At 45.8% G+C, this 23990-nt stretch overlaps 3 protein-coding genes across 4 annotated transcripts; 1 reads left to right on the forward strand and 2 right to left on the reverse strand.

Annotated features, from left to right (window-relative positions):
- Positions 1 to 8759: 8759 nt before the first annotated feature.
- On the reverse strand, positions 8760 to 14545 carry LOC137777751 (retinol dehydrogenase 12-like). The gene is made up of 6 exons (XM_068564682.1): positions 14368 to 14545; positions 13945 to 14184; positions 13562 to 13651; positions 10547 to 10735; positions 9952 to 10058; positions 8760 to 9834 (listed from the first exon to the last, which is right to left on the reverse strand). Exons 1-6 carry the CDS (start codon positions 14543 to 14545, stop codon positions 9646 to 9648), a joined length of 993 nt encoding a protein of 330 aa, XP_068420783.1. The 3' UTR covers positions 8760 to 9645.
- A 687-nt stretch (positions 14546 to 15232) lies between these two features.
- On the reverse strand, positions 15233 to 16974 carry C15H2orf81 (chromosome 15 C2orf81 homolog). Its single transcript, XM_068564727.1, is given in 4 exon segments — positions 15233 to 15381; positions 15384 to 16303; positions 16305 to 16624; positions 16774 to 16974. Coding segments are annotated over 4 exon segments (1536 nt in total). The 5' UTR covers positions 16960 to 16974; the 3' UTR covers positions 15233 to 15271.
- A 3166-nt stretch (positions 16975 to 20140) lies between these two features.
- Positions 20141 to 23878, forward strand: WDR54 (WD repeat domain 54). Of its 2 annotated transcripts, none has more exons than XM_068564302.1 (10): positions 20141 to 20209; positions 20522 to 20810; positions 20978 to 21040; positions 21441 to 21507; positions 21594 to 21647; positions 21976 to 22103; positions 22984 to 23084; positions 23184 to 23346; positions 23539 to 23613; positions 23690 to 23878. In XM_068564302.1, exons 2-10 carry the CDS (start codon positions 20589 to 20591, stop codon positions 23819 to 23821), a joined length of 1005 nt encoding a protein of 334 aa, XP_068420403.1. In that variant the 5' UTR covers positions 20141 to 20209; positions 20522 to 20588; the 3' UTR covers positions 23822 to 23878. The 2 variants fall into 2 exon arrangements, with proteins under 2 accessions (XP_068420403.1, XP_068420404.1); XM_068564303.1 differs by having other exon boundaries at positions 23184 to 23337.
- Positions 23879 to 23990: the final 112 nt, after the last annotated feature.

The following is a 23990-nucleotide window of genomic DNA, read 5'->3' on the forward strand; positions in this document are numbered from 1 at the left end:
GTCATAAAGAAGTTAGTTATCCCATATTAATATATATATTTGAAATAATTCCAATCAATATCCTATCAGGATATTCTAGGAGCTTGAAAACAAATAAATCTGTAGAGAAGCGCAAAGGGCCAAAAATAGCCAAGAAACTTCTAAAGAAAAAGAAGACAGTTGAGGGGGTGGCTGTGCTTAAAGTTGTGTAATTAAAGCAATGTGGTATTGATAGTGAAACAGACCATTAGAACAGAAACAAATCCAATTCCCTGGCAGCCCAGCTGTTAGGACTCTGCACTTTCACTGCTAAGGGCCCGGATTCAATCCCTGGTCGGGGAACTAAGATCCCACAAGCCGTGAGTGCGGCCAAAAAAAAAAAAAAAAAAAAAAAACTGGCTAAGAACAGAAACAAATCCAGACCTAAAACAAACACACATACACATGAAATTCTGATATGAGAAAATTTATATTATTAATCAGTGGGAGAAAGACACTATTCAACAAATGGTGCTGGGACAATTGATTATTCAAATGCAAAAGAAGGAAATAAAGAAGGAAGGAGAAAGGAAGAAAAAAACTGGACACACATTTCTGACACTACAGAGGACTAAATATCACAGAAATTCCACCTGATATAGTGCAACTATAAATGCTGGATCATTACACACACACACACACACACACACACACACACCCCTATTTGTATTGCCTGAATGAACTGGTCAGAAAGTAAGGGAATTCCTCAGAAGCTAGAGATGACGTGAAGTTATGAATCCCAAGGCACAGATGATAATTAGAGCCAGCATTTGCTAAGCCATTTCCTGATCTGGAACCAGGGTTTAAAGGGCCATGAACAGGGACAGAAGACAAAATCGGGGGTTGAGCAGAGAAAGTTGAAATGGAAAACTATCCCCTACACACATAAAACCAGGGTAGTCAAAGAGTAACACCCCCAGAGAGCAAACTTAGAACAAAAACAGGTGCCCCACAGAGGGAAACAGGAAGAACAAAAGCCTATCTCATCCTTGGTTCAAGGTGTAGTGGGAGAAAAATTCTCACATAATTCGGAACAATAAGTTTGTACTCACACAAGTTTGGGGGCAGAATGTATAGCATGTGAGTGGCCAAAAAAAAATTCCAAGACAAAAACTTAAAGTGGTCCAAATTGGCATAGTTCTCCTAGAAACTTGGCCAAACTAAATGTAAACCTTCTCTGGGGAATATACTTTAATCCCAGGCATCAAATAATTCCTACAGCTAGAGTTCCAAGAACCATAAGGGTACAAAGCCATTAAACACACAAAGAGACAAGCTGCCATAAACTATTCAAACCTGCAAAGATTACTGATTTTGGACTTTTCAGTTACCATATATAAAATGAATATGTTTAATTTGTTTTTAAAAACATAAAGGGGGATTTAAAATATAGGGAAGGGGACTTCCCTGGTGGCACAGTAGTCAAGAATCCTCCTGCCAATGCAGGGCACACGAGTTCAATCCCTGGTCTGGGAAGATCCCACATGCCGCAGAGCAACTAAACACATGCGCCACAACTACTGAGCCTGTGCTGTAGAACCTGCAAGCCAAAACTACTGAGCCTGTGTGCCACAACTACTGAAGCCGGTGCACCTAGAGCCCGTGCTCTGCAACAAGGGAAGCCACTGCAATGAGAAGCCTGCACACCACAACAAAGAGTAGCCCCTGCTCGCCACAACTAGAGAAAGCCTGCGCTCAGCAATGAAGTCCCAACGCAGCCAAAAATTATTTAATTAATTAAGAAAAAGGAGAACTACAGTATATATTCATATCCTCATATTCAGAAAATCCAAGGGATTCCCAACAGAATAAGCGAAAAGAAATGCACATCTGGAATTATACTTGTGAAATTGTAGAAAAACAATAACAAAGATAAAATCTTAAAAGGAGCAAGAGGGAAAAGGCAGATTCCCTACAAAGTAACTGTTAGATTAATATCTGATTTCTCAAAAGCAGCAATGAGAGCCAGAGACAAAAAATATTATCTTCAACAGGATAAGAGAAAATAACTCTTCAAATATGAAGGTGATACAATAAAAAACTGCAACAAACACATGGAGGCTAAATAATATGCTACTAAACAACCAATGGATCACTGAAGAAATCAAAGAAGAAATAAAAAAATACCTAGAGACAAATGAAAACGAAAATACAACTATCCAAAACCTATGGGATACAGCAAAAGCAGTTCTAAGAGGGAAGTTTATAGTGTTACAGGCTTACCTCAGGAAACAAGAAAAATCTCAAATAAATGACCTTACCTTACAACTAAAGCAACTAGATAAGAGAAGAACAAACAAAACCCAAAGTTAGTAGAAGGAAAGAAATCAAAAAGATCAGAGCAGAAATAAATGAAATAGAGACTTAAAAAAATAGAAAAGATCAATGAAACTAAAACCTGGTTCTTTGAAAAGATAAACAAAAATGACAAACCTTTAGCCAGACTCATCAGGAAAAAAAGGGAGAGGGCCCAAATCAATAAAATCAGAAATGAAAGAGGAGAAGTTACAACCAACACCACAGAAATACAAAGGATCATAAGACACTACTACGAGCAACTATACACCAATAAAATGGACAACCTAGAAGAAACAGAAAAATTCTTAGAAAAGTACACTCTCCCAAGACTGAACCAGGAAGAAAGAGAAAATATGAACAGAACAATTACCACTACTGAAACTGAATCAGTAATTTAAAAACTCCCAAAAACAAAAGTCCAGGACCAGATGGCTTCACAGGTGAATTCTACTAAACATTTAGAGAAGAGTTAACACCTCTCCTTCTGCAACTAGTCCAAAAAAAATTGCAGAGAAAGGAACCCTTCCAAATTCATTCTATGAGGCCACCATCACCCTGATACCAAAACCAGACAACGATATCACACACAAAAAAAGAAAATTACAGACCAGTATCACTGATGAACATAGATGCAAAAGCCATCAGCAAAATAATAGCAAACCAAATCCAACAATACATTAAAAGGATTATACACCATGATCAAGTGGGATTTATCCCAAGGATGAAAAGATTTTTCAGTACCCACAAATCAATCAATGTGATACACCACATGAACAAACTGAAGAATAAAAACCATATAATCATCTCAATAGATGCAGAAAAAGCTTCTGACAAAATTCAACATCCATTTATGATTAAAATCTCTCCAGAAAATAGACACAGAGGGAACATACCTGAACATAATAAAGGTCATATATGACAAACTCACAGCTAACATCATACTTAATGATGAAAAGCTGAAAGCATTCCCTCTAAGATCAGGAACAAGACAAGGATGCCCACTCTTACCACTTTTATTAAACATAGTTTTGGATGTCCTAGCCACAGCAATCAGAGAAGTAAAAGAAATAAAAGGAATCCAAATTGGAAAAGAAGTTAAACTGTCACTGTTTGCAGATGACATGATTCTATACATAGAAACTCCTCAAGATGTCACCAGAAAACTACTAGAGCTCATCAATGAATTCAGTAAAGTTGCAGCATACAACATATAGAAATCTGCTGCATTTCTATACACTAACAACAAAATATCAAAAAGAGAAATTAAGGAAACAATCCCATTTACCATTGCTTCAAAAAGAATAAAATACCTAGGAATAAACGTACCTAAGGAGGTAAAAGACCTGTACTCCAAAAAGTATAAGACGCTGATGAAAGAAATCAAAGATGTCGCAAACAGATGGAGAGAAATACCATGTTCTTGGATTGGAAGAATCAATATTGTTAAAATGACCATACTACCCAAGTCAATCTACAGATTCAGTGCAATCCCTACCAAATTACTAATGGCATTTTTCACAGAACTGGAACAAAAATTTTTTTAATTTGTATGGAAACACAAAAGAGCCCGAATAGCCAAAACAATCTTGAGAAAGAAGAATGGAGCTGGAGGAATCACACTCCCTGACTTCAGACTATACTGCAAAGCTACAGTAATCAAAACAGTATGGCACTGGCACAAAAACAGAAATATAGATCAATGGAAAAGGATAGAAAGCCCAGAAATAAACCCACACACTTACGGTCAATTAATCTATGACAAAGGAGGCAAGAATATACAAAGGAGAAAAGACAGTCTCTTCAGTACGTGGTGCTGGTAAACCTGGACAGCTACATGTAAAAGAATGAAATTAGAATATTCTCTAACACCATATACAAAATAAACTCAAAATGGATTAAAGACGTAAATGTAGAGAGTTCCCTGGTTGCCTAGTGGTTAGGATTCCGGTCTTTCATTGCCGTGGACCTGGGTTCGATGATCCATGGTTGGGGAAGTGAGATCCTGCAAGTGGTGTGGCAAAACAAAAACAAAACAAAACGAAACCCTAGGTGTAAGACTGGATACTATAAAACTCCTAGAGGGAAACACAGGCAGAACACTCTTTCACATAAATTGAAGCAATCTTTCTTTGGATATGTCTCCTAGTAACTGGTAATGGAAACAAAAGCAAAAGTAAACAAATGGGACCTAATTAAACTTAAAAGCTTTTGCACAGCAAAGGAAACCGTAAACAAAACTAAAAACAACCTACAGAATGGGAGAAAATATTTGCAAACAATGGATTAATTCCCAAAATATACAAACAGCTTACATAGCTCAATATCAAAAAAAACAAACAAGGGACTTCCCTGGTGGTGCAGTGATTAAAAATCCACCTGCCAATGCAGGGGACACGGGTTCAATCCCTGGTGCAGGAAGATCTCACATGCTGCAGAGCAACTAAGCCCGTGTGCCACAACTACTGAGCCAGTGCCCTAGAGCCTGTGAGCCACAACTACTGAGCCTGTGTGCCACAACTACTGAGCCCGTGCGCCTAGTGTTCCACAAGAAGAGAAGCCACCGCAATGAAAAGCCCACGCACCACAACAAAGAGTAGCCCCCTCTTGCCACAACTAGAGAAAGCCCGCACGCAACAACAAAGACCCAATGCAGCCATAAATCAATAAATAAATTTATTTAAAAAAAAACAAACGACCCAATCAAAAAATGGGCAGAAGACCTAAGTAGACATTTCTCCAAAGAAGACATAGCCAACAGGCATATGAAAAGATACACAATATCACTAATTATTAGAGAAATGCAAATCAAGACTACAATGAGGTATCACCTCACACCAGTCAGAATGGCCATCATCAAAAAGTCTACAAATAATAAATGCTGGCGGGAAGTCCCTGGCAGTCCAGTGGTTAGGACTCCACACTTCCACTGCAGGGGGCATGGGTTCAATCCCTGGCTGGGGAACTAAGATCCCACAAGCCACACAGTGTGCCAAAAAAATTTAAAATTAAAAAATAAATGCTGGGGAAGGTGTGGAGAAAAGGGAACCCCCCTACACTGTTGGTGGGAATGTAAACTGGTATAGCCACTATGGAGAACAGTATGGAGGTTTCTTAAAGAACTGAAAACAGAGTTACCATATGATCCAGCAGTCCCACTCCTGGACATATATCTGGAAAAGACAAAAACTCTAATTTGAAAAGATACATGCACCCCAATGTTCAATGCATCACTATTTACAATAGCCAAGACATGGAAGCAACCTAAGTGTCTATTGACAGATTAATGGATAAAGAAAATGTGGTAAAAAAAAAATAATAAATAAATAAATAAAAAAGAAAATGTGGTATATATATACCACAGAATATTACTCAGCCATAAAAAGGATGAAATAATGCCATTCACAACAACATGGATGGACCTAGAGATTATCATACTAAGTGAAGTAAGTCAGACAGAGGAAGACAAATATCATATGATATCACTTATATGTGGAATCTTAAAAAGAAAATGATACAAATGAACTTATTTACAGAACAGAAACAGACTCACAGACTTCAAAAACAAATTTATGGTTACCAAAGGGGAAAGGTTGGGGGGAGGGATAAATTAGGAGTTTGGGATTAATGTATACACACTACTGTATATAAAATAGATAATCAACCAAGACCTACTGTATGGCACAGGGAACTCTACTCAATATTCTGTAATAAACGTTATGGGAAAAGAATCTGAAAAAGAATGGATATATGTATATGTATAGCTGAATCACTTTGTTGTACACCTGAAACTAACACAACATTGTAAATCAACTTTACTCCAATATAAAATAAATTTTTTTAAAATTAAATAGATAAACAATAAGGACCTACTGTATAGCACAGGGAACTATATTCAACATCTTATAATAATCTATAATGGTAAAGAATTTTAAAAATTATATATATATATATATATGTAACTGAATCACTTTGCTTTACACTTGAAACATTTTAAATCAACTATACTTCTATTGAAGTTTAAAATCAATGAAGGTACAATAAAGACATTTCAAACAACACTGAAGAAGTTTGCTATCACTAAATCCTGTATTAGTAGTCTACTGATGCATAACGAATTCTTACAAACTCATTGGCTTAAAAGAAAACATGTATTATCTCACAGTTTCTATGGGTAAGGAGTCTGGGTACAGGTTAGCTGGGTCCTCTGCTCACGATCTCACCAGGCCGAAATCAAGGTGTCATCTAGGGCTGCAATCTCATCTGGGCTCCAGGTCCTCTTCTAAGCTCACTGGTTATTGGCAAAATTCAGCTCCTTGTAACCGCAGAACCGAAGCCTCAACTACTAGAGTCCATGTGGCCTTCTCTACAATGTGGCAGTTTGCTTCTTCATGATGAACAGGAGAATCTCTAAGAAGGCCTGAACCCTTTTAAAGGGCTCGCCTGATTAGGCCAGATCCACCCAAAATAACCTCCCCTTTGATTATCTCAAAGCCAATTGGTTACTTGAGTCTTTAACTCGCCAACCTATTTAAAATTTCAAACTGGGCCCCTCATCATGGCACTCCTTCTTTCCTTTCTTGCTTCACTTGTGTCCATAGCACTCATATGAGTGCTATGTAATTTTACCACATATTTTTGTTTATTATCTCTCTTACTCCACTAGAATATACACTTCTTGAATTCATGGATGTTTATCTGTTTTACTCATTACTGTAGAACAATGCCTGGATCAGTCGACACTCCATTAATTTATTCATTTAATAAATTAAATTCATTAAATTTAAGATAATTTAATGAATAAATTAATTAATGACACAGACCGTGGAAAGCTTTGAGGAACTCAAATGTAGAAAGATGTAATTTAAAGATGTGAAGAAAAGTATGGTAGACGAATAAATATTGTTCATTCACACGCACACAAAGCCAAATGGTTATAGACTTGAATTACATCAGCAAATCCCATTAACCCAATATATAACAAAATCACAGAAGTAAAATTCTATCATGTTCATGAGATCTGCTCACACCCAGGGGGAGGAGATTATAGAGAATGTGTACACAAGTGGGTAGGGATCTTGGGAGCCATCTTAGAATTCTGTCTACCACAAATCCTCATGAAAGGAACTTCTAAAGAATGTACTTCAGGGTAGAAGGAAAATAATCCCAGACGGAAGATCTGAGACACAAGAAAGAAGAGTGAGCAAAGAAAATACTAAACATATGGGTAAATCCATACAAATATCAACTATTTAAAATAACAAAATATCTGATATGTGAAGTTAATGAAATAACAATATAATTAAAATATTGGGTTACAAAAGCATATGAATTCAAAGAGAATGATTAATGTTAAAGAACTCTAAGCTCTATGTATTGTTTGAAAGAAGAATAAAGATAATGATTAAAGCTGTTAAATAAATATGCAGGGACTTCCCTGGTGGTCCAGTGGTTAAGACCCCACGCTCTCACATGTGGCACGGCCAATAAAATAAAATAAAATAAAATAAATATGCAGGTTAAGGGACTTCCCTGGTAGTCCAGTGGTTAAGAATCCGCTTTCCAATGCAGGAGACACGGGTTCGATCCCTGGTTAGGGAACTAAGATCCCACATGCCACAGGGCAACTAAGCCCGCACGCTGCAACCACAGAGTCTGTGCTCTGCAACTAGAGAAGCCCGTGTGCTGCAACAAAAACCCAGCACAGCCAAAAAAAAAAAAAAAAATGCAGGTTAAAATTTTTAGACTAACCACTAAAGAACAGAAGTAGATTGTATATTAGAGAGGGAGTTTAAAAATGGAAAAATCGGGACTTCCCTGTGTCCAGCGGTTAAGACTCCATGCTTCCACTGTAGGGGCTGCAGGTTTGATTCCTGGTTGAAGAAGTAAGATCCTGTGCACAGCGCAGCCAAAAAAAAGGAAAAATCATCCCACTGCACTCTAAGAGGCTCCCAACCAATCTTCTCTCCTTTATTCAGGGTCAGACTTGTATCACAGTCTGGCGTATCTCCCTGCTTCTTCCCCACTTTCTCTCACAGCCATTTGCCCTAGCAAGTTTCTTGTACATTTAATCCTCAATTAATTGGCATCTGTTTCTCGTATAATGTCCCTAGACTAACACAAATTCCCAATTTATTTTATAAAATGAATCTATCCATGACAGCAAAACCAGACAATGGCAATATAAGTAAGGAAAAGTACAGTACAGGCCAATCTCATTTATGAATAAACAGTTCCAAGCAAAAACATGAGTATACTAAATTTAGCCATGTATACAAAATTAACACTCTGACAAAGTTGGTTTAAATGCAAGTTTGGTTTAATACTAGAAAATCAATTAAGGTCTAGGAAAAGAAATAAACTTTATAATAGTTGAAAGAGAAGAAATAAATGTTATTATTCCCAGATGGTGTGACTTTCTATGTGGAAAAACCAAAAGTCTACAGATAACTTGCCAGAATTAGATAACTTAATAAAGTTGCTTGATGTATGATTAATATACAAATTTTAAAATGCCATTTGCAATAGCATAAAAAGTAAGGGATCTGGAACTAAATATAATAAAATTTGTGCAAGATCTTTATGGGTAAAATTATTCAAAATTTTATAAAGATATTAAGAAGATTTAAATAGACAAAAGTACACTTTGCTCATGTTTAGAACTCATTATCATAAAAACTTCAATCCTCCCAAGTAGATGTAGTGCAATCCCAACAAGGTTTGTGTATGTGAAATTTGAAAAGCTGATTCCAAAATTTATGTAGATTTAAAAGAAGCAATGCACTCTCACTCTCAGAATTCACTGGCCTTATTGCATGACTCAGCACCCAGGAGCAGCTGGCTGATAGAAAGGTGGAATGGTTACCTGTAGGCTCAGTTACAGTACCAGCTGGGAGAAAAACGCCCTATGAAGTTGGGATGCTGTCCTACAGGATGTGGCATATGCCTTAATCCAGAGGACACTATGTGGTACCGTCTCCCCCAAGGCCAGGAACCAAGAGGTACAGGTAGAAGTTTCCCCTCTTACTGGTACATCTAATACCCACCGAAAGGAGTCTTACTCCCCATCACCACAACATGGGACTCGGTAGGTTTGGAGATCCTAGTGACCAAGACATGAATACGTCTATCAAAATACTAGCAGTAAAGTAGAAGCTGAAACTGTCCCCTGGCTGATCTGAGCTCTCACGCCCCTGAACCAACAGGAAGAGGAAGTGGTCACTATACTGGACAAAGAGATTGATCCTTGGAGCCAGCAAACAGAAGGCATAATCAGAGTAAGGGCTGGGAGTCAAGGAGAGGGTGACTAGTTAGGGCAGGGGTCACAGAAGATCAGTCCACCTTGTCTAGGTTTGTTAGTCGGACTGAGGTATTCCAGAGGCTTTGGGCCACATGACAATCCCGAGCAGCTTCAGGGGGAAGAGTTATTACACAGGAACAATTAAAATGTTTTCCAGAAATGCCATCCAGCTCCTTTGCCAAGCACAGGTAGAGGACTGGGATTGCACCTTGTTTGCTATCCTGTAGAGACACGGGGGAAGAAGAGGAGTAAAGGACACTCAGCAGCAGAGCCCTGCCCCACCCTCCACTACCCACCTTAAAGAAGGTGGAGGCCGAGCCAGCTCCCCCACTACCCACCTTAAAGAAGAAGCTGAGGAGCCAGAAGAGGAAGTGATATGGCCAAGAGAAATGCCTCATGATCTTCGTGTATACAACACCTGGGTCCACAGAGTTCACAGTCACACCTGAGAGGGTGAGACACGTGTAGTACAAAGTGAAGTGAGAGGAGGATGGTGGGAAGAAAGGGTTAAGTGTCGTTCTGCAATGTGCAATGAGGGGAGGATCTTTTCAGATCTGTCGGGTAGAGGTGACAAGAGACCTGGGGGTGGTGCCAGGGAAGTCAGTGTTTAGTAACTTACATGAATGGTGATATCTGAGCCAGTAAGGAGACATAAGTATTTGAAAGTGTTGGGTGATCTTGAGGGGGAACATGATGGATGGTGTTGGAGGAGAGGGAAGTTGTAGGTGATGAGAGAGTTGGAAAAGCACGAAAAGGAGATATGAAGATGGGGTTGAGGGCAACATAGGGTGCACAGATGATAAATGGAGGATATTAACAGCTGGCTTGGGGGATATTGGGAGTATTATATGGCCAGAATATATTGGAATGAGATGGGAAGTGTTGGGAGGTAGTGTTGGGAGTGGAGGAGTAGGGGGTGTCAGAGGCAGTTACCTGTCCCTTGCAGTCTCTGGGCAAGCTTCCCAGTGAATGAGGCCAAAAGAAGTTTGCTGCAGTCATAGTTCTGGTTGAAGGTCAAAGGTCTACCAGCCCCTATCAGATGTTCCTCATCAATGTACCCATGTGCTTGCCGGAAGGAAGACACATTCACTACCCGGGCTGACCCTGCCCGCTGAAGGGCCCCTGGGTAGAGAGAGGACCACACACCTTCAATCCAAGTCCTAGAGTAAATTCCCATGCCCACTCCCCAACCTGCTTCTCCATGAGACTCCAGGAGGACAGGGACCATCCCAGGCTTTCAGGAGAGAGTCAGTGGGTCCCCATGCAGGGGCCCAGGCGAGGCACAGCGCAATGTGAACTGAGACTTCATTTTTATTATCTGCTTTCCTAATGCTCTTCCTGTTGTTTTATTTTAGTGGGGGGTTTTTTTTTGCCTAAAGTAAAAGTGGAGTTTTGCCTTTTCTTTCACTTGCTAGCTGGAGCTAATTTAATTAATCCTTGTTTATATTTTTATCCTGCTGATGGCTAAGAAGGGGAAGGAGAGGCTGGAAATGCTCTGAAAACTGTCTTTCACACATTCATACATTCATTCTTTTACTTATTCATTCCACAGATATTCACTAGGCCCCTGTATTATGGCAGACACCACGCTAGGTGCCAAGGACATATGGGTGCTAGGTTTAGGGGAAAAGAAATGTGTGCAGAAATGCTTGGGAAGGTGTGTTTGTTTTTTTTTTTAATTTTAACTATCTTCCAAAAGAGTGAAAGTAAAATTACGATCAATAGAACAGGTACAAGTAAATCTTAAAAAAAAAAAAAAGAGTTCCTAACTATACAAAAAAAAGGCTGGATTATATAAAGTATCAAAAGTTGTAGGACTTCCCTGGTGGCGCAGTGGTTAAGAATCCGCCTGCCAATGCAGGCGACATGGGTTTGAGCCCTGGTCCAGGAAGATCCCACATGCTGCGGAGCAACTAAGCCCATGCGCCACAACTACTGAGCCTACGCTCTAGAGCCCGTGAGCCACAACTACTGAGCCTGTGTGCCACAACTACTGAAGCCCACGCACCTAGAACCAATGCTCTGCAACAAAGAGAAGCCACCGCACTGAGAAGACCATGCATTGCAACGAAGAGTAGCCCCCTCTCACCACAACTAGAGAAAGCCTGTGCGTAGCAATGAAGACCCAACGCAGCCAAAATAAATAAATAAAATTATTGGAAAAAAATTGTAGTTGTCACATATGAGTTTACTTATTGTTTCAAAATGCTAAAACTATTTTTTTTAATAAATTTATTTATTTATTTATTTATTTATTTTTGGCTGTGTTGGGTCTTCGTTTCTGTGCGAGGGCTTTCTCCAGTTGCGGCGAGCGGGGACCACTCTTCATCGCGGTGCACGGGCCTCTCACTGTCGTGGCCTCTCCCGTTGCGGAGCACAGGCTCCAGACGCGCAGGCTCAGTAGTTGTGGCTCACGGGCTTAGTTGCTCCGTGGCATGTGAGATCTTCCCAGACCAGGGCTCGAACCCGTGTCCCCTGCATTGGCAGGCAGAGTCTCAACCACTGCACCACCAGGGAAGCCCGCTAAAACTGTTTTGAGCCCTCCATTTAAATGAAGAATCACAAATGAAAACTAGAGCAGGAGGTACTTAGCCAAAATTTGTTGGAGAGAAGATTATTCTTAAAGAGGACAGTGAACTCCAAACTTGCAGACATAGTGACATGAAGACCAAAGGGGCTCACAACCTAGTTGGAGACTGATCTTCATGCAGCAACATCAGTGCAGGAACAGAGATGTGTACAGGGACTAAGGGAGTCCTGTAAATGGGGACGGCTGGGGGAGGCAGAGGTGTCAGGGCAGGATCCACAACACGAGTGGTATCTGTGCTGAGTGTTGGCAGCTGAATTAAGTTAGACAGGCTAAAGAGATGGGAAAGGATATTCCAGATAGAGGGAAATACATGTGCAAAAGCACAGCCAGAATTATAAAACAGAGTGTGGCCCAAGAGATACAGATTGTCTGGCTGGAGACAAGGGTGTGGGCTTGGGAACGGCAAAGGTGAGACTCTCAGCCTGCAGATGGTCTTTTAAGTGGAGAGAAGCAGCTTAGTTTATTATATAAAGTACAGAGTTCCTTCAAAGATTTGAAGCAAGAAAGTGATATGATGAAAGGTGATTTCTTAGAAGTGGCAGAAGGAAGAATAGATTAGAGAAGGGAAGATGGGAGAGAAGGCAGTTTAAGAAACTATTACTAAGCAAGGTACAGACAGGGTATTGTAGCATGTTATAATTTTTGGAAAGGGGGGAAAATATTTATACTTACAAACGCATAAGGTTTGGCCTTGCTCTTTGTTCACTTTCCGGTTGGGGCTAATTTAATCACCCACTAAAGGGTACATGAGACCTGGCAATAGTAGTTGCCTCCCAGGAGGGGAATGGGTAGCTGATTTTCCAAGAGAGGAGGAGACTTTTTCTTTCTGTCTGTCTGTCTTTTTTTTTTTTTTTTTTTTTACTGCATACCCTTTTGTACTTTGGACATGTATTACCTGACCAAAAAATTAATTTTCTTTTAAAGAGGCTATTAGACAATCCAGAGAAAATGTTAGGGAGAATGTGCCTGTCACCCAATCCCTCCCCTCCCTAGGAAGAATACAAACCTCCTTAATTCTAGTAGCCTAATACCACCCTCAAGAAGCTTTTGTTGAGATGACTGACTCTACTAGTCTGGCTAGAACTCAGAGCTGGGGGAAAGAGAGATGGGATGTAGATCTTACATCCTCTTGCTGGTTGTATTTGGGGCTGACTGATTCCATTACCAGCCTCCTAATCCTGACTGTTGCCAGGTGGGTTCCCTGCTGTGTACAGCAAAAATATACTGGGTCATTGCTCAGCAAGCATCTGGGTGCCAAGGGAAAGGAGATGACCACGGGAGACAGTAAGCACAAAAAAAATGCCAGGGGAATGGAAAAGTGGGGGTGGCACAGAAGGTAAGCACCCATCCTTCCTTACCTTGGAGCAGATTTGTGAGCAGAAAGGGCCCAATGTAGTTGGTGGCAAAGGTGAGATCAAGGCCCTCTGGGGTAAGTGTAGTGGGGAATCCTGGGAGGAGATGAAAACATAGGTGGTGGGTGATGGAGTGAGGACCCTGAGGGAGACAAAGTCTGGGGAGGACATATTGGGTTCAGTAGAAATGCCACAGGAGCATGGATGTGTTGAGATGGGGGCAATGAAGTTTGAGGCTATAACTTAAGGTAGGCTTTTTAGGATAGTGTCTGAATTATAGTGTTTCCATGGTATGTACAGGTTAGGCTTGGAGGATGCCTGTTTTGGGGTCCCTGAGCTAGAAAGAAGGTTCCTGAAATGTGCTTAGGGGAAGCAATCAAGGCACATACCACAGACTGCAGCATTGTTAACCAGTAGATGTATCTCAGGATACTCCTGCAGAAGCCACTGAGCAAAGCTTCGGATGGAGTCCATAGAGCTCAGGTCCACCTCACCAAGCAGGAGGCGGTTGCTCTTTGACGCTGCTTGTATCTCGGCCAGGGCTCTCTGTCCACGCACCCGGCTACGGCAGGCCAGGATCACACGTGCCCCGCGGCGGGCCAGCTCCTGGGACACAACCTTCCCGATGCCTGTGGGAGGGCAGCTTCAGAGTATGCTAGTCTGGGGAGGGACTAAAGGGCAATGTGGGAGGTGGGGTGCAGGGGGAGACAAGTGTTCTGACAGTGGGTGCTGGTCCTCCTCCCTGCCCTCCCTGTTGGGGCTGTTGGAGGCTGAGGCCCTTAGTGAAGTGACAGGGCAGGAGGAGCACTCACCACTGTTGGCCCCAGTCACCACTGCTATCTTCCCAGTCAAATCTGTGGAGCAGCATTGGAGGTCCCAAAGATATAACTTATGCCAGACCTGCACACTTAGTCTAAGCAGGAGGACCAGAATGAGGAGGACAGAGCCAGGACCCCAGACTGGGGTGCTGAGTAGAGACCACAGTGACATAGCAGAGAAGCCTGGTCTGCCACTGGAAGTGCTGCCCATGGGAGGGTGGGGAGGGACTAGTCAAAGCTGAGTAGGACTAGGCAAGAGGTTGGTGTGGAGCAGAAGGCACAAAATTTAAGGAGGCACTCACTCGTGGGTGTGCTTTAGCATCCCGTTTGAAACTGAGGGTGAATTCCTCCTTAAATTGTTCTCCCTAGCTATCTGATTGCCTCACTCCATTGCTGGTCCAAGTCAAAGATCAAGAGAGTCTGGGTTTCCCTAAACCCTGCATAGGCTCAAATGTGTCTCCAAGTGAAACTTGGATTTGCACTCTAAGATGAATTGACAGAGCTCCAGGGACTGGAAATTAAATTCCTCATGTCTCGAATCACTCTGTGCTTAAGTGGGGCCATCCCCTTCTTCCCCTACTGGAAGGAGACTCTCATAAGTTCTCCAAACTGAAGCAGACCCCACTTGGAACCCTTATGTCTGCTCCTTTGTGGAGATGGGGATGGTTCTCCAGAATGCCTCTGCTGGGGAGCCACCTTGGCCCTAAAGCAGGGTCTCCTAAGGGTGTAATGGAATTATTCCCTGGAGCCAGTGTTCTATATTCTTCTAGACCACTCCAGTTCACGAGAGCACACACTTGGAAGAAACTGACAGACATCAGGCCAATACTTAAGGCAACTCAGGTGTTTATTTCTGGCAAGCAGACAGAAGGAAGGTAGGTTTCACACTGCCTGAGATTCAGGGCTCAGAATGGGGCAGGTGCTTGGAGGGGAGTGACCACATTTTGGGGGTTGAGTTCTTCATTAGCTGTGCCACGGTCACCTGGGGCTTCGGGGCGCCTGTGTGGATGGAGGAGAGGTGCTGCCTTCTTTGTCCTCCTTTTGAGGTTCAGCAGAGCTGAGCAGCACCTGGGTGGTTGGGTTCCACATGCTCACACCAGGAGCCAGCTTCAGTGCTTCCGGCAGCAACACGGGCTTCCACATCACCTGGGACGTGGCCTCGAGAACTCGGGCCACGGGATGAAGCCACTTGTGAGGATCCTGGCTCTCCCCGTCCCCAGGGTCCAGGCCCTGCAGAGGTACGCGGGTGCGGCCAGCCCACAGCTCACCCAGCAACTCGGCCTGCCCCTCCCAGCCGCTGGGCCACTTGGCACCCGGCCATAGTCTGGGGCTGGGGCTGCGGGCCACGTCGGGGCGCGCCGGGTGTGTGACGACAAAACGGAGCCCCGGACTGGGGAAGGGCAGCTTTGAACCAAAACCTGGCGACGGTAGGCCTAAACTTAAAGTAGGGAATTGGAGGCTGGGGCCGGGGCCCAAGTCTCGGAAAGGAACGCCAGGCGGGATAGCGAAGAACACTGACGGGGAGACGCGGACGCTGGGGGAGGAGGCTTGCGGTCCGGCTGGGGCCTCGGTCTTCTCGCCCCGCTGGCGCCCGTGGTAGGCTTCCAGGGGGCGCGCCTCGGAGTCTGGGACCAGAACCTCCGCCAGCGGGCGCACCCAGTGGCGCGGCAGCCGCGCCGGGTCCAGGCGCGCCATCGCCGCCTTGCGGCCCATTCTGTAGTGAAGCGCGCTGGGCCGCGCATCGGCGCGCCCGGGCTGCTGCGGCTGGAAACCCCCGGCGGGGCTGAGCGCGGTGGGGCCGCCCGCAGAGGGGCCGGACACCAACACGACCGAGGGGATGCGGGGCACCTTCTCCTCCTTGAGCTCCGGCCGGTCTCCAGCCGCGTGCGGCTGCGGCGGGGAATAGTAGAGGTCCTCGAGCGAGAGCTGAGCTGAGGGGCTGTGCCCTCTCAACAGAGGCCTGAGGGCTGGCTACCAAGGACAGCTCCAGAGAAGGGTGGGGACGGCCGGCGGGCGCCATCTCTCCCGACGGTTGGCTGCTCGCGTTCAAGGATCCGACAGCAAACAGGTGGCCCCTCGCCTGGTCGTCCAGTTTCTCTAAAGGACCCCTGGGCCCTGTCTCCTGAAACAGGACCGGGGTGGGTAGGCGGCCCGGGGTGACTCTCAGTTCAGGAGGACGCTCCCACCGCTCCTGAGAGCCTGTATCCATCCACGATCTTCCTAAAGGGATCTGGTCCACGTTCTCTTGGTCCTGGGGAAATGCACCAGGGTGGAGGTGAGGGGTGAGTGGTGAGATGTCAGAAAGGGTAGAGAGGAGGTTGGAGCAGTCCAGTGAGGCCCTGAGGAGATCGAAGACGCGGCGGCGGTGACAGCTGGGAGGTAGCTGGGGGCTGAGCTTACTTCGCCTTGGAAGGTCTCCTCCAGCCCCACCGAGGTCAGCGCGTGCAGCACGGGCACGGATCCCTGAGCCCAGGCGTCCGTCGTGCAAGACAAGGGTTCCTCGTCCTCGCGCCATGTGGGGTCCTTTGCCACTGCAGATTCTCCCTCGTCCCTGGCCAGGAAGCGCCACTCGGTGATCTGCAGCATGGCTTCCCGTGCCTGACTGATGGTGAATGGAATGCACTGCAGAGGCGAGAAAGGGTCTCAGCCCAGCTGGGAGGGGTCAGGGAGAGGGGAGATGGGTCTGGAGAACAAGGATCCAGGCCCACCTGCTGGGTCAGGTAGACTTTAAAGGCAGAGTCCATGACTCGGGCCAGCACATCAGCCAAGATGTCCCCCACCACTTCCTCGCCCTCTTCGAGAGCCGTGAGCGCCATCCACTCGGCCTCAGTGAGCCGCCCAGGCACTATATCCACCTGCGGCACCGGAACCGTAGGCGGCCGCGCCTTTTCCGCCTTGGATCGGGTCACCCCGCGGTCTCGGACCTGCTTCTGTGGGAAAGGAACAGGGCAATCAGGGCGGGAAACCGAGGAGTGGAGAAGCAGTTATGGGCTAGGAGGAAGCTTCTTCAAGTTGTCTAGTAGGAAAGAAAGCCTTTAGAGAGGGATAATTTACTAAGAGACTACTATATGACAGATGCTTTTCAGGTGTGTGACCTAGCTAATTTAATTTTCATAACAGCTCATTAAGCCCATTTTACAGACAAAGAAACTGAAACCTGACAGCAGTTTACCTCCACTTGCTTGGGATTACACAGTGAACCCAGGCTATATATAGCTCTAACTGCACAGTCCTTGCTATTTGCACTAGTTCAAAGTGTTCAAAACTCTTGAGAGTTCAAGAACTTGAGAAAGAAAAGTCAACAGGGCTTCCCTGGTGGTGCAGTGGTTAAGAATCCACCTGCCAATACAGGGGACATGGGTTCCATCCCTGGTCTGGGAATATCCCACATGCTGAGGAGCAACTAATTCCACGAGCCACAACTAGAGCCCACGCGCTGCAACTACTGAGCCCATGTGCTGCAACTACTGAGGCCCATATGCCTAGAGCCCATGCTCTGCAACAAGAGAAGCCACCGCAATGAGAAGCCCACGCACCACAACGAAGAGTAGCCCCTGCTCGCTGCAACTGGAGAAAAGCCCACATGCAGCAGTGAAGACCCAATACAGCCAAAAATAAATAAAATTAATTTTAAAATGTAGGGGAAAATAGTTTAAATTGTCATATAATCTCTGGGTGAGAAACAGCTGCCTAGGCATAAAAGTAATGTAAGAAATAATAAAGAAATGGGTAGATAAGTATATATATATATAGGTCAAATTTTCCTCTGCTTATTTTAAAAAACATTCCTAATTAGAAGGTGATAATAGTAGTTTTCATGTACTGGCACTTAAAGTATATCAGTCACATACATGGATTCAATTCCTACATTTTTTAGACTACATACTATTTTTATCCCCATTTTACAGAACTTTCCCAGGACAACAGAGCAAGGAAGTAGTGGAGTCATATTTCATATGCAGGTCTGTCTGACTCCAGAGTTTGACTTTATCCTGCTTCCTAAACAAAAAATATGAGCAACAAATTTTAAAAAAGGATAAATATCCCCAAATACATTAAAAATGCATATAAATTTTTAAAAAATCATAAGACCTCCAAGGATAATAAGCAAAGGACATAATATTTCACAGAAGTGGAACTGTTGATGACTAATAAACTTTTGAAAAGCTGTCCAACCTTCAAAAGTACTAATTCCAGTTTTATGAACACACACAAAGGCATATTCTGAAATGAAAATAAAAATATATTCTCTAAAATATTCCCTGTGATGTCATTTATAATAGCAGAATATTGAAAACATACATCTAACAAAAAGAGAATAGGTGGCTAATTGTGTGCTACCTATATGATGGACTATTATGCAGTGATTAAAGGCAGTCTTTAGGAAGAATTTACAATAGCATAGGAAAATACTTATGATGTAATGTTAACTGAAAGAAACAGGATACAAAATTACATATCAAGTATGATCTCAGATATGTAAACCAATGTGTTGAAGAAAAGGAAAGCACAAAAATTGTAACAGTGGATATGTTTCTTTCCTACACTCTTCTGCATTTTATAAGTTCTCTACAGTGACTTTGTATCCTTTTATAATCAAGAAAACTCCACTGAAAAAGAAAAATCTAGTCCCCCCAAAATCCATATTAAGGACGTAGGAATTTAGTAGCAGATTCTTGGGAGTTTTCTCATTTCCCCACAACAGTCTCCCTGAACCTGATTCCTTCTAAAATTTACCTCCCAACGTAATCTTCCCAAACCTTTGCCTCCCCATCCCCACCCTTATTGCCTCATACATGGTATTCCCCAAAATTCATTCTCCCCCAACTCTGGTGTTTCCTAAACCTCACGCTGAACTCAAAATCCCTTAAGCCTCATTTCCTCTCTCTGCTAGAGAGAACAGTCCTGTTGGCAAGCCCAGGGAATGGCCCACGGCCCAGTCCAGGCTTGGCCAGAGCAGAGCAGCTAGGGCTGGGAGAGGAGAGTTGGTTCCCTAGACTTCCCCACCCAGCGTCTCATGTGACACCCGTGATAATGGCTGTACCTATAAGTGGCCGGAGCAGAGGGGCCAGAGATTGTTGCACGAATTCTCTTCAAATCTGTTTATTTTAAAGTTTCTTGCCTTTTAAACAATTGACTTTCAAGTGCAGCCTCAGAATTGTTGTTTAATCCATTTCTTCCTCCTGAAATTCTCGAAATGTATCATATCTAGCAACACCTCTCCCCAGTGCCTAATTCTGGTTTATCCATTTAAATGTGTACCTCAGTATAAGAAACATTATTATACATGCATTAACTGTTTCCAAAGTCACTTCTTGTTCTTGAGCTCTGCACCACCCATTTAACCCCTTTCCCTCAGGTTCCAAGTGTGACAATGCTTGTGAGTGGGCGTGGTGCAGGTGTAGATTTTCTGCCCTAGTGCACCGACATGGCTTCCTTGGTCATCTTGAACGCCCTCATGGAGGGCGGGCGCCGGGTGGCACAGAGCTGGCCCACGGTTCCGGACACCGATCTTAACGGTCTATCCCCGCTCTGGGGCACCCTCAGCTGAGCTAAAGCTCACCGGGCCTTCGTGCGCCATCGCCGCAGCTGTAGCTCCAGCCCCGGGAATCCAGCTGCTTTCCTGTCCCGCCGCCGCTGCTGCTGCCGCCTATCGGTCGCCTCGGCAACCACGCCGCAGGCGGGCTCGCCCCGCCTACAGTTGACCTGGCAGCAGCGCAGCGCGCTGCACGTTTGGGTTGCTCGCCCCACCCAACGGCCGTGCGTACGTGCGTCGTCTCTATGGTGGCGGCGGATTCGGAGGGACTGGACGCTTCTCGTGTCCGGCAAGCTGCTGGTGTGAACTCTGACCTGGTCCGGGGGCTTCGGGGAGCCAGGCCGAGGGAGGAAGGGCCTGGGGGGCTACCCTGCTTCATCCCGCCTTGGCTCGGGCTCTTGGGGCCACTGAGTCCTGGGCCACCGCAATTCCTCCTCTGGGAACCCCTGTCGCCTCATGACTCAGCCCTAGGGTTCCCCTCGCCTGCTCCACAATACCCTTCCCACGCCATGTGATCCCCCATCACCATCCTCGAGGCCCTCATTCACATCATTACCCAATCTCAGGGGTCTTTCCCAGTGCCTCGTGACAGCACCCACTCCCACCTCCCAGCCCCCACAGGAATCTCCGCTGTCGTCTGTCTTCCGCGCGCCTGTGATTCGGCCGTCGCTCCCCAAGGATGTTCCGCCGGGAGCGCTCCATCCCCCTTCGAGGCTCAGCCGCCGCCCTGTGCAACAACCTCAGTGTGCTGCAGCTGCCCGTCCGCAACCTCACACATTTTGGAGTAGTCCATGGACCCAGCGCCCAGCTTCTCAGCGCTGCTCCTGAGGGTGTGCCCTTGGCCCAGCGCCAACTCCAAGCTAAGGAGGGCGCTGGAGTGAGCCCCCCACTTATCACCCAGGTGAGGCGTGGAGTTAGGAGTGGTGTTGCTGAACCCAACCCTAAACCAGTCCTTCCTCTCCAAACCTCAAGGAATAGGCCTTCCCTAACCATCTGAATTTCCACGCTTTTGCGTCCTCATTCCCCTGCTCTGACCACTTCTTCCTACTCTGATTCACCTCCCTCTAGGTCCACTGGTGTGTCCTCCCTTTCCGCGTATTGCTGGTACTCACCTCACATCGAGGAATACAAGTAAGAAGAGGACCTTCCTACCCTCCCCCACTAGAGTCTTCTCAACTTCTCTCCAAGGCCCCTAGACCTTACCCCATTTATTTCTAAACGTTTCCAAGCTGTTCAAATGCTTAGCCCCCTCTTCCTTATTTCTCATCTTCATTCCTTCCTTGTTTTCCAGTTCTCAAGTGCCATCTCCAATATCTGCCCTTTTATCAGTTGTATGACCTTGGGCAATTTAGTTAACTTCTCAGAGCCCCAGTGTCCTCCTCTGTTAAATGGAGATAAAAGTAGTGCCTACCTCCCAGGGTGGTTTTGAGGATTAGATGGGCTAAGGCTAACATGAGTATGTGGAGTAGTCAGCACAGAGCTCAGCAAAGGTCAGCTGGGTCATGACCCCATCCTTGCCTTGGTCTTCCAGATGTATGAGTCTGATGGCTCCGTCATGGTCTATTGGCATGCACTGGATGCTGGAGATGCCTCTCTAGGTACCTGCAGGACTGAGTGGGTTGGGGGTAGGGAGTGTTTGCTGGGGCTAGGGGAGACGCTATTTCTGATCATTTTCCCGTCTCAGTGCAGGCTGTGTTTGCCCGAGGAATTGCTGCCAGTGGCCACTTCATCTGTGTGGGTGAGGGGGCCAAGGGCAGGGCATTGGGGGGGTGCTGAGGTATAGGGGTGTAGCCTTTGGCCAGGAGGATGCCAAAGGTCTGAGGAAATTGTGGAGTGTTAGAGGGAAGGGTGGGAATGAAGGGGGGTGTGAGAGACTCCAAAACGCCATGGCAGGGCTCATAGGGGCAGGGTGGGATAGGAAAAGGGTAGTGAATGTAGGGGTGGGGCTGTTGGAGCAGTGAGAGGTGGGTTTGTTACTAAAGTTTCTGGGATGGAGGGAGTGCTGAGTGTGGTGGCTGGAGACCTGGGAGGATCAGGAAGCCATCAGTGGAGCACTGATTCTGCAGGAATGTGGTCAGGCCGGGTACTGGTTTTTGACATCCCAGCCAAGGGTCCCAACATTGTACTGAGTGAACAGCTGGCTGGGCACCAGACACCAGTCACAGACATTGCCACCGAGCCTGCCCAGGGACAGGTGAGTGGATTCCCCCTACTGTTCCAGTGAATCTGGGGGCCTCCCACCTTGGGAGGCAGGGGACCTGGGTTCCAGCCATGGCTCTGCCACTAAGCAGCTGGATGACTTTGGGCAAATTGCTGCACTTTCCTAGGCTTTAGCAACCTCAGTTCCAGTGATGAAGCCTGAGATACTTTACATTTACATGGCATTTAATAGTTCACTCACACTTTACAATACTGGTGTGAATGGAAGAGTTGGGACAGATGGTTTCTGAGATACTTTCCAGCTCTGACATGTGTGGCTTCCTTCTCTGAACTTGGGTAAGTTCAGGCCCACCTCCAGTGCTACCCTCTCCAGGAAGCCTTCCCCCTATTCCAGCTCCCACTGATCTCCCTTAGCTGAACCCTGAATTGATACTGCCCTCAGACAACTCTTGTCTCCCCAGTTGGATTGTAAACCTCTTGAAAACAGGGTATGTATCTTCTGATTCTATGTTACACTGCACCTGGCACAGAGCTGGGCCCATGGGCTATGTTGGCTGTCTGGGTTTAGGGGTTGTCAAGAGGCCCAGAGTCTAGTCATGACTGTGACTGGCTCACTGCAAGACCTCCAGAAGGTCCTAACACTATGGCCTCAGTTTCATCATCCATCCAATGAGGACAGTTATATACCCTAACACATGGTGTGTGTGTTGGGGTCAGGGTAGGGAGTAAGACTATAAAGAATACAAAGAAAGCATTTTATGCCTCCAGGGGACCCCTCCAGCCAGTGATGGCTTCACATCTTGCCCTTTCCCTGGAGAGGCAAAGATGCAAATACTGCTTCCATTCCCCTGCTGCCCTGTATACAGGACCCAGCAGGGGAGAAAGGGAAGGGCTGATCCTGCCTTTCCCCTCAGGACTGCGTGGCTGACGTGGTGACAGCAGATGACTCAGGCTTGCTGTGTGTCTGGCGGTCGGGGCCCGAATTCAAATTATTGACCCGAATTCCAGGATTCGGGTAGGTGAGGTGGAAGGGGGCTGAGGCCTTCCTGAGGTAGCTTCCGGGTGGGTAGTAGGCTTGGGTCTGGGAAATCAAAGTAGGGTATCACCCTTGCAGGGTCCCGTGCCCTTCTGTGCAGCTGTGGCAGGGGACCATAGCAGCAGGCTATGGGAACGGGCAAGTGCGTCTGTATGAAGCCAGTACAGGAACTCTACATGTCCAGATCGACGCCCACGCCCGGGCCATCTGTGCCCTGGATCTGGCTCCTGAGGTGGGCAAGGTCAGTCTCCTCCTCTGTCCCTACATACCCTTGTTCCTGGTGCTGGGATGTTGAGAGGGACTCCACAGGCTTATCTCTGCCACTCAGTGCAGCCCCCTCCTCAGGCACCTGGACTGGGCTCTACAGCCTATACCAGTCCCCTGTCAGCACGTTCTGACTCCCACTGGTCCTGCCTGCCTTTTTTTTTTATAGCTACTCTCTGCGGCTGAGGACACCTTTGTACACATCTGGAAGCTAAGCAGAAGCCCAGAGGGTGGCTACATTGAGGTGTGTCTTGTAAGGGGAGTGGAATGAGGACCCAAGCATGAGGCAGCAGGCCCTGAGCACCTCTCTTCTCTCCCAGGTGGAGCACTGTCATGGAGAGTGTGTACCCGACACCCAGGTGTGTGGTGCCCGATTCTGTGATCCCTCAGGCAGCTCCTTTGCTGTGACTGGCTATGACCTCGCTGAGATCCTGAGATTCAGCAGCATGTGAGAGAAAAGCAGCCCTCCGTTTTCCCTGTGGTATTTATAAAGTACCTGCCTCCACCCAGCCCTTGTCTGATTACTCAGTATCAAAGTCATACTTCACAACTAGTGAACTAAGCTCCAGGGATGAGGGGATGTGGCAGGTCCAGACCAAGCCAAGAGGCAACCTGTCCTCA

Source organism: Eschrichtius robustus, chromosome 15, assembly GCF_028021215.1.
Source record: "Eschrichtius robustus isolate mEscRob2 chromosome 15, mEscRob2.pri, whole genome shotgun sequence".
NCBI classification, from domain to species: Eukaryota; Metazoa; Chordata; class Mammalia; order Artiodactyla; family Eschrichtiidae; genus Eschrichtius; species Eschrichtius robustus.

Bases quoted from the DNA above. Each gene is read 5' to 3' on its own strand.
- LOC137777751 (XM_068564682.1), bottom strand. From the start codon at position 14,545: ATGTCACTGTGGTCTCTACTCAGCACCCCAGTCTGGGGTCCTGGCTCT. The intron at 13,652-13,944 runs GTATGTGCCTTG...ATCTCCTCCCAG, and splicing joins TAACAATGCTGCAGTCTGTG to GATTCCCCACTACACTTACC. The intron at 10,736-13,561 runs GTAAGGAAGGAT...CTCTCTACCCAG, and splicing joins GCTCACAAATCTGCTCCAAG to GGGCCCTTCAGCGGGCAGGG.
- WDR54 (XM_068564302.1), top strand. From the start codon at position 20,589: ATGTTCCGCCGGGAGCGCTCCATCCCCCTTCGAGGCTCAGCCGCCGCC. The intron at 20,811-20,977 runs GTGAGGCGTGGA...ACCTCCCTCTAG, and splicing joins GCCCCCCACTTATCACCCAG to GTCCACTGGTGTGTCCTCCC. The intron at 23,347-23,538 runs GTCAGTCTCCTC...TTTTTTTTATAG, and splicing joins TGGCTCCTGAGGTGGGCAAG to CTACTCTCTGCGGCTGAGGA.